Raw genomic sequence first — 10,190 nt, 5'->3', positions numbered from 1 at the left:
AGGAACCGTTAGACTGAAGGCTGGGTCTGGACATCTGGTTAAAATCGTCAGCCACACTGCAACAAGAGTAACGGACCCCCCAAAAAACTGTACATATGCTAACCTCACTAATCTGGAGATTCAGTGATTTGGAGAATAATTCGAATTATCATAAACTTTAAAAAATTTCACAGTAAAGTAAAACATAACTGGGTTATAAATTAAGGAAGGCTATCACTTGTATAAGACCTGTATTACAAATAACATTATCCTAAATGGTAAAGTACTTTATCAAACCCAGTAATCAGAGGCACTTTCAAAGTCTTAATCCCTATCTCGATTTTATTTTAACATGCTCCTTACTCAAAAACACCCTGGAAATCAAAGACAGAAAACTTTTTTTTTTTTAATTCAGTAAAAATGATACTGACTGCCTGAATTTTGAAGGATTCTGACTGGGTGACCTTTGAAATAATACATTTTTGCTATAATTGTATTTCTTCTGTTTCTTTTTTCCCTTGGAAATGAGAAAGTGTTCTTTTCCGGGCTACCTTCACCCTCCCGCCCTGCCCAGTTCTACCTTTCCAAGGCAGGGGAAAGGTGCATCCTCGCCAGGGCTCCTGCCAGCGCCTCCTAGTACCTCTGGCCAGCAGCCGGTGAAGCGACGCGCCCTGGACGTCCAGTAACGTTTTATACTACACTCTGCCCCCGCCGGAGCTTCTCCAGATTGTACACCGAGGCCCCAGGCCCCCCCACACGCCCGCACACTGTCTACCGCTCTTCGGGATAAAATTTGGGAACGGAAGCCCCGCCCACCCTCCTCCCTCCTGCCTTCACAAAACCAGCTACAACACCGCACCTCGGGCCGCCGAAGTAGGTTTCGCCACACGAGCTGGGGCACCGTCTTTTTTTACGAGAAAACAAGCATCCAAAGGAAAAAAAAAAAAAATTCAAACTGCTCTCGCGGGCCAATGGGGAAGAAGCGGGAGGGGGCGGAGCCAGCGCGCGACGGGCGGGGCGGGCGCGGGGGCTGGTACCGCAGGGGATTCGTAAAAACGCGGCGGGCGCACGGTTTGGGGTTTTTTTTTTTTTTTTTTTCCTCCGAAACTAGCTAAAGCTCGAGACTCCGCCTGAAGCTGCAGCTTCTCGGATCCACCTTAAATCTTCAGTGGACTCGGCGCAGGGGTCAGTGGGTGCAGCCAATGCCAATCAAGTTTACAACCACCAGCACGGGAGGGAAAAAAGAGAGGAAAAAAAAAAATCTTCAAGTTCTCTGGTCCGCGCACACACACGGACGCACGCATACACACACGTCCACAAGCACACAAAAGGAAGGAGGGGGTGGGGGACAGGCGTTCGAGAGAGAAGGGGGACATGTTTGCAGAACTCTCGCTCGAGGCTCAGTGCCCGTGGCCAGAGCGCTCGGGGAAGGCGCACGGGAAGCGCGGCCCGGCCCGAGCGCCATGATGGTGGCCGCGGTTCGGAGCCCATTTTCTGGAGGGGGAGCTGCAATGATGCAATCCCCCGGCCCCGCGTCCCGGCTGCGCGCCCTTCTCCCTGCCTTTTCTTCACGTTCGTTTTGAGGCGCGTCGACGTTTGGCTCCCAGCACGCCTCGATTCCTTTCTGTATTTTTCACTCGGGGATTCCTGCCTCCTGTGTGTGTGTGTGTGTGTGTGTGTGTGTGTGTGTGTGTGTGTGTGTCCCCACGCGAGACAGGCCCGGGACGCGGATGGCCGCACGGGGACTTGAGTGTACGTGTAAATGCTACACTTTCGGTTCTGCGGGGTCTGGCTGGCGCTGACCCACCCCGCCCTACCCCCCCGCGAGCCGAGATCCAGGGGGTGCCACCAACCCCCACCTCCCCGGGGGAGGAGAGGGTCTAGCGTGACCGTGGACCCTCTGACCCAGCCCCCCGCCCAGCTCTGCTCACAGGATTTTTACCTTAATTTTGGCCGGGAGGGAGGGGAGCGAACGTAGGGTGTGGCCCAGGTGAAAGAGATGGCAAACTTAAAAAAAAAAAAAGGAAATTCGTACTCTGAAAAACAGATCGCATATCCTAGACGAGCTTCTAAAACACCTTTCTTTCAATTCAAAAAAGCTTCGGAAGAGCAAGTGTCTACGCTAACGAGGGTTAAGATGAAATGGCGAAGGCAGCGTTCCTCGGCAGCCCGGAAAGGTCTGGGCGCGCGGCCGGTGGGCACACCGTGGCCTGAAAGGCCGCCCGCCCCGCTCCCCTCCTGTTGATTTCCACTGTCCCCTCCGTCCCCAGTTATGCCTCTGGACCCACAGTTTCCTAGTTCTTCCCTGCCCTGGTCCCCCGCACTGGGCAGCGGGGATGCAACCGGGGGATTTAGCAGAGCGGGTGTAAGGGAGGAAGCGACCCCCGCGAGCGGCTGTGGCGCGCGGCCCCTCCTGCGCACGGCTGCGGCCCTCCTGGGCCGCCGGCGAGCCGAGAAGCCTTTCGAAATGCGCGGGGCTGCGGATCATTGGAGCCTGGGGTGGGGGTGGGAGCGGGCTGCTGCCCTGGAGGGTCCACGAATTCGGAAAGGTTCTTCTCTCCGCTCAAATCTCCCCAGCGCCCTGGAGTTGGCGGGGTACTGATGTGCAGGGTCTGATTGTGGAGAGGAATGGGGGTTTTCGCTTCTTTCTTAGCCCAGAGGAGAAATGATGAGGGAGGCAAGTTTCGGAGAAACCGCCCAGCCCAGCTGCGGGGGCCGAGGCGCAGCCGCCCTCCATGGCCTGCGGGCGCCCGGGGCGCGGGAACTGCGCGCAGTGATCCGGGCGGTGCGGGAGCCGCCAGTTGCAGACGCGGAGCTAGACTTGATAGCCTTTTCGTCCCGAGGCTCCAGCCAGCCTGACCCCGCAACTGCCGCGGCGGGCCGGCGCGGGGCTGCGGGGCAGGGTGGAGAGACGACGGCGCAGTGGCCGGGGTAGCGGGGTAGGGGGTGGCTGGCGCCGGCGGCCGCATCCCCTCGGAGGGACGCCCGCGGCGGACCCTGCAGTCCGGGGTCGGGGAGAGGACGCTCCGAATCCCGGGAACACGTTTGGAGACTTGACATAGAACGCGTGAAGGACCGACACGGTGACTTTAGGGGCTGCGTTCCTGTGAACGTGCCTGGCGCGGCGAGCATCCACTTCTTCCTGGCCCAGCACTCCTAAAACGCAATCTCTAAAAATTCACATTAAAGATGGCTTTTTGGGAAAGAAACAGGGGTTACCAGCAGCAATTAGAAGAGGACTTTTCCCCCTATCTGTTAGAGACACTTTTTAAAGTATCCTTTTTGGCTCAGTGAGAATTTATTTCATTATTTCCTGACTCTCCACTCCTTCCTCCCCATTTTGAATTGTTTTTCTTGCTTTCTCAGTCTCTTCCTGAAAAACACCCTGCCTTCGTGTTTTGAATAGAATCACAAAAACACCTTTAGTCTTTAATTAAAATAATACCAACTTGGAAGATGTGGCCCCGCCACCAAAGGACCTACTTTTCCCTTCCTGGCAGTCGAAGAGACTCAACCCCGGGGGTTTTTTTGGTTTTTTTGTTTTTTGATAAGCAATTTCAGGTCAAAATAAGCTGAAATTATCTTGTTTAGAGCCCCTTTTGGGGTGCAATAAATTCAATGCAAGTATTTGAGAGAAACAATTGAACCCAAATCCAGATTTTTGCATTTAACCATTTGCAGATTCCTAGAAAAAATAATTTCATCTTACACCTTAGCCACATTTTAGGAGAATTTCAAATTGCAGGGATTATCCTAATAAATCTGACTTTAAAATGCCGTGTTTAATTTTTTTTCTTATTTAAATAAAAAATATCTTTGCTCTGTGTATATGGGATCCTCAAACTCTCAGATCCGGTATTCAGATTAACCAGTTTTAGGTTGTGTAGATTATAACCAGGAAATTTAGAAATTGAGGAGTTCGTGTATGATGACCAGTTCAATTTGAAGCATACCTGTTCTACCTAAATTAGTGTGGACTGCACACCCATTTCTAAAGGACCTATATATCTGAAAATTTTGGATGAGAGGTGTAGATTAGATGGTCTGAAAAATGGCTCTAATTCCTCACAACACTGCATGTGTAAATACAGAATTTAGAGAAATCACCATGTTAGTTTCATTTTCAATCCTGCAAACGTGTGATCGGTCCACGCTTATGTAACAATTTTTGGTTCTGACACATTCATATCCTAGAGACGTAAATATTTGAACTAATGGAGACTTTGACCATCTTATTAATATGAAAATGTGGCCTGCCTACTTTCCACTTCTAAAGCTTTGTCCACCCATACAGAACTAAGTGGAAAAGGGTGACTACTACATTCGGACCTACATAAACATCATCTGAGTGGTGGGCCTGAATTATCTAGGTGTTTGCCACTTCATATTATATTTGTGGAAATATGACTACAAAGCTAGGTCAAATACCTCAAGCTTACTAATAAGGTACATTACATACAGTTCAAGTCAACAAATAGCTATGGAAGTTTTCTTTATTGACTACTTGATGTGTAACAATAATTGGCGTCTTTTTCACACATTACAAAAAATTATACCTGGCTCAGTATGCAACCTTTTAAGCACAGCCATATTATTTAAAAGAAGAAGGGGGAAAACCTAGTCTACCCAATACAGCATTTACAAATGCACAAAACATGCCGCTTTGGCTTGTATATTGTCTAGATTAAAAAAAAAAAAAATCTCTTTTTAACATAAATAAGTTAGTATAATTTTCAGTGTCTTTACAGAGTTATGTACACAGGTACACTTCAAATGGTTTTGTTTCATACACATACACAGGCAGTGTAAAAATACTGTTTAAAGATGTAGTATCCATTTCACATTTCACCTATCCACGGGTGCTTTTCTCTATACGCACTTTCCTTTAAAAACACCACTTTCCTTTGGGCAAATTAACAAACAGAATGAGAAGCTGTAAATTAAACATTATTTCATTATTTTTTGTCAAGTTACTTACAGATCTTTAAAAATATCCAAGGATTTAGAATTATTTTAACTGTGTCTACACACCCTGAAGTGAAAAGAAAATTAAGAAATTTTCTCAACAAATCTGATAAAAACTAAATGGTCAATTCTGAGCATTCAGAACTCCCCCCATACATGCCAGATTTTTGCCCAGGGGTACCTGGAGTGACTACCGAACAGCTGAATACTTTAACTGGCAAATTCCAATTTTAAGGGAGACTGGAGAAGCCGGGGAGCACTGAGTAGAGTTTTGTTTAAAAAAAAAAAAAAAAAAAAAGCCATTTGCTGCTACATAACGGAATCATCTGAGCTCCTAAATGAGAAAAAAGCTTCATGTAAAAAAATAAGTATCAATTATCTGCAGCCAGTGTTCAAATTTGGATGATTTTTTAAATGAAGTATCAGTTCTCACTGAAAGGGACATTACATCTTTAAAGAAAACAAAACCTTCCCCCCAGACTGCTTCTCTTAGTGCAAGTCAAATATTTTTCTCCTTGCTCTAAGTCAAAGCAAGCTCTTCATACCCCCCCATGCCAATTCCTCAGCCCCACCCTGCCCTCCCTTCCCCAAAGTTTATGTGCTACATAAAAAGTAAAAACTATATACACAGGTAGTACAATGAAGCAAATAAGGAAAAACCTAATTGCACAATGCTACATCCAATGCTTTTAGAGGCAGATGATTTAAGAGTGCCTAAAACTTTAGTGTTATTGGGTTGTTGCTGTTCAGTGCTTATAAGGGATGTCCACTCCGTGGAGTCAGCGATATGTATTCAAAATGTTTAATTTATATCTTCCTTGCTTCATCAAGCAGTGATGTATCGGATAAACAAGGAAACATACTCTCAATTCTGCAAAAGAAACAAGAAAGAATTAGGAGAAAGGCACAAGAACAACATTGCCAATATATGACGGGAATTACTTTGTTACTGTCTTTGTTGGGAAATACCTGAGCAATAGCAAAGAAAGAACGTGCTAAAAGTTGGTGCTCAGAGTCACCTCCATCCAACATTTCCTTCATTGGATTTTTACTCTCCCCTGCACTGTGGACTTTTGTCTAGAGCAGTGGTTCTCAACAGTGGGTAATTCTGCCTCCCCCTCCACCCCCGGGGGACATTTGGCAATGTTTGGAGACATTTTTGGTTGTCACACTGGGTGGGGAGGGGGTGCTACTGGCATCTGCTGGGAGAGGTCAGGGATGCTGCCAAAACATTCTACAATGCGCAGGACCGCCTCCCACGACAAAGAATTATTCGGCCCCAAATGTCAACAGTACAGAGGTTGAGAAACCCTGGTCTAGAGAATCGGGGGTCAAAGATAGTGAGAAAGGACAGACACAGGAAAATTCAGAAAGTGTAACACATAAGAGTAGCAAAATTTTCTAAGTTTGAAAAATAATTGGAAATCACACTTAAAAAGACTATCCAAAGAAAATTCTATTCACTTTTTTTTTCTCAAAATATTTTAGTCTTAGTCATATGTAGAATATACACACGAATGCTTATGAATAGGTCCTTACTACTATTTCCTGTATTCTCTGAACTGGCAATATTTACTAACAAATGCTTCTCTGTATGTCAGAATGGGGCCAGATCAAAATCCAGTAGGTCTGATTTGCTGTGGCTCATCTGATGAGCTAGGCCACAAGTCACAAACCAACAAGAGCTGCAGGTGGTAAGGTTGCTTCAGAAAATTTTTTCAACCCATTTACCCACTTCATATATAAGCTGTGATGGAGAAGTTCAATAGCGCCGTTTTGTATAAGTTCTGAAAAATATGTATGTAATGAAATCCTATATATGACACTGATTTAAAAATACAGCAAACTTGAACCCCACCTTCATCCCTTTTTTTAATTTTTAATTTTTATAGATGAGGATTTTAAAAGTTAATATCAACATCTCTTAGGATCTCTTTATATGCTAGGCTATGAGAGTGTTTTGGAAAAAAAAAAAGAGGACACGGTCGTTGTCTGTAAGACGTTTACAAACTATTAATACATGTAGTCTGATCATTATGGAGACCAATCCACGTAAAGCTGGGGGCTGAATTATTCAAATTAGCTTTTCATGTTGATCATATTTTAGTAGATGGCAAAAATCTCCACTTCCCTTGTTTGGGGGACACCTACCCCGTCAGCCCTGATATCTACTATCCATTTCCCCTACAAGTATCTAAATTCCCCTGTTATAGCACGACTGGCATACACATGCTGACGTGTTCCTGGACTGCTTACCCTGGCAGTTACTTTAACTTTTGCTTTGCAACTTCAGTGTTATCAGAAATTCCGTCGGAACCTTAGGATTTTTGAGACTTCCATTTTGGTTTTTTTAAATACACACGTTCCTTCTCCATCCCCCAAACTTATCAGAAGACAGGGAAAGTGAGAGTTTGTGAAAATGATAAAAACCAAAGGAAGCCACATACCTCGCTTGTCACGTTTCTAACCATTTGAACAACCAGCTATGAACCATTTGTGCCTCACTTTTCCCTCAAAGTTTGAATTAAATCATTTATTTGAATTAAATCATTTTTCCATGGATGGCTCAAAATCTGAGTCAACCTGGTCTTCTGGGAGATGAATTCTCATGAAGTGGGATGGAGGCAGACCCCCGCTCTTGTTCAGATGGAAAAAGAACCTATTGTTCCCAACATGTTTTGATGGGACTCTCAGAGAACTGACCTTCCTCCCCACAGGGCCTTGGTTACAAGTACTTGCCTGGGACCCTTGCTCTAATCATTTGGTACTTCAAAGGAAAATGATCTCAGGACGTAGAAACTGGGAAGAATTACAGCACCTCCACACTAATTCTCAGTCTTCCCCATTCCTACTTTTTTTGACCTCCAAAATATAAACCAAACAAAAACCCACAAGCTCTAATCTGCCAGCCACCACTGAGATCGGGTTATCCTGCGGCTGGAAAGCCCACGAGTTCCTGCAGCCCAATTCGGGGGTCACTGCTTTGCTCGTAGTAATCAACCCACCGAGTACTTTACGTTTGACGCCTTCTGAGGCCCGGCTTCTTGGGCGTCTGCTCCACTGATCCCGCGTTCGGGGAACCGTCTGAAACATTTTCTTCTGTTCTGTTTGCTCTTTTGTTTTGAGAAGAGGAATCTAAGGGCAGGAGGGAATTTTAAAAAGAACACAGACAAACAATCTTTATTAAAAAAAACAATGGGTGACAGAAGTGGACCCAAGAACCAGGGGACGAAAAACCCACCACCTACACCCACAATCCTGGATCCGTCATTCCCAGTGGCCTTTAAGGGCACAAAATGAGGTTGTTTTCACATAACAGAAAGTATATTCTACGCCCCCAAAGCTCTCTCTCCAAAGCGAAGAGGGAGGCCGTTGATAAACATCCCAACGTTGTCACATACCTACCGCTGGCGAGCGGGGAGGAGCCGCGATGTTTTCAGTTAGAAAAATTACCAGATAACACAGTCTCAGGCTTCTGACTTAAAAGTCATAAACAGGCAAGCAGTCAGCTAAATAAATAGCATTTAAAACCTAAGATTAAGAAAGTGCGCTCCCCCAGAGCTAAATCAGAATGCGCTGAAAACAAAGTTGAGGTTAAAGACCCTCAGGCAGGCAAAGCAGTGCCGCTAACACAGACACACAGAAAGACATTTCACTCATTTGAAAGGGTCATTACCGTCTGTGGCAGGTCGCTTCCTTATCCCAGTGCACTGCTCCGCTAACCCCGTCTGGCTGTCCGGTGCATCAGTCTTCTGGTCTACCAAATGCGTGTCCTCTGAGTTTGCCTGAGACCCAATTAAAGGCACCGCCTGGCGGGTCCCGCTGACATCCTGGCCCTCCTGCGCCGGCACCTTGCAGGCGCCTTTGGGTGGCCGCGGGGGTCTGTAGTAGAACTCGGGCAAGTTGCCCTTTTCCACCTCTTGCCACTCGTATTTGCCCTCCAAGGGCTTGTGATTCTGAAAATCAAAATTCCACTTGCGCTGGCTGGCCTCTTCCATGTCTCTACAGTGCTTCTCCAAGTCCCGGGTTAACTCTTCGTGATTGACCGGGCCGAAGAGGTTTCTGCAGGCCGAGGGCTTGGGGTACTCCGCCTGTCTGGCGTCCATCCGCTCCAAGCTCGGGCTCCCGTTAGACACTCGCACGTTTGACATCTTCCTCCCCGGGCTCGGCGACCGCCTCTCTTGCGCTCTCGCAAAACAAAACGAACAAAACAAGACGCCCCGACCCAGCCCGAGCCCCTCTTATAAGCCCTGCGACTGCCCTCCGAGCCAAGAGAAACAAACACGGACGAGTAAGTGCCCGAGCGTCAGGAGCGCGCGGGGCTGGGGGAGGGGGCGAGGGGCAGCCCCGGCCAGGCAGCCCCGAGTCCCCGCCGATCAAGTGGACTGGCGAGCGGGAGGCGGGGAGGGGAGGGGAGAGGAGCGCAGCGGAGAGAGGAGGGGGCAGAGCCAGTCCAAGTCCGGGCAGCTGCGAGCCCGCGGGTCCCGCCGACCGAGCGGCTCTCCAAACCTTGCCGGCGTCGGAGTCGCGGAGCGGCGAGAGAGTGGGGCCAAGGGAGGGGGAGAAAAACACCCCGAAAAGACGAGCCCCCTTTTTTTAGTTGCCCAATATGGCGGTGGAAGGGAGGCTGACGAAGAAGAAGATGATTGACACCGCAAGTCTATTTAAACAGAGGAGGAGATCATTGGTCGCGGCGCCGGGAGCCGCCCCGCCGAGGCTGGCGAGCGCGGCCTTAAGGTGGCCCCGGGGCGGCCGCGGCGCCTCCCCGCCTCCCGTGCGCGCCCTCGCCGAGCGCGCGCCCGGGAGATGGGCTGGTCGCGTGACTGCTGGAGGCGCAAGGCTGCCAGCAAACCTGCTCCGGCTGGCCTCGGAGAAATTAAAAATAAGACAAACAAGCTCGCCAAACGGCCGGGGAGCCGGGGAGGGGCCTGTGCAGCGGGGCCGGCGGGGCGGCGGGTTCTGGTCCCAGCGCTGCGCGGGCCGGCGCGCGGCTGCTCCGGAGCCCCAATCTCCCGCTCCTAGCCCGGGAAAGCTGGGGAGCTCGAAGGTTGCCGGCAGCTGGTTGTGCGCCTCGCCGGCGATCTTGTTTTCTCCGCACTCGCCCAGCGGGGGATGGGGGCGGGGGCGGGCAGCTGGGGGGCGGAGGCGGACGGTGGGAGCTCGGCCCCCAGCTGAGCTCTCCCCCGGGGTCCCAGCCGCACGCACGGCGGGGGAGGCGGGGAGCCCTTCGGCCTGGGTGACTTACT

General features: G+C 48.9%; 1 protein-coding gene across 1 annotated transcript; it reads right to left on the bottom strand.

Annotated features, from left to right (window-relative positions):
- Positions 1 to 4,454: 4,454 nt before the first annotated feature.
- On the bottom strand, positions 4,455 to 9,578 carry CDKN1B (cyclin dependent kinase inhibitor 1B). The gene is made up of 3 exons (XM_004281135.4): positions 8,621 to 9,578; positions 7,950 to 8,079; positions 4,455 to 5,815 (listed from the first exon to the last, which is right to left on the bottom strand). Exons 1-2 carry the CDS (start codon positions 9,093 to 9,095, stop codon positions 7,958 to 7,960), a joined length of 597 nt encoding a protein of 198 aa, XP_004281183.1. The 5' UTR covers positions 9,096 to 9,578; the 3' UTR covers positions 4,455 to 5,815; positions 7,950 to 7,957.
- Positions 9,579 to 10,190: the final 612 nt, after the last annotated feature.

Source organism: Orcinus orca, chromosome 11, assembly GCF_937001465.1.
Source record: "Orcinus orca chromosome 11, mOrcOrc1.1, whole genome shotgun sequence".
NCBI lineage: Eukaryota > Metazoa > Chordata > Mammalia > Artiodactyla > Delphinidae > Orcinus > Orcinus orca.
This window is presented reverse-complemented; position numbering and strand designations above follow the sequence as displayed.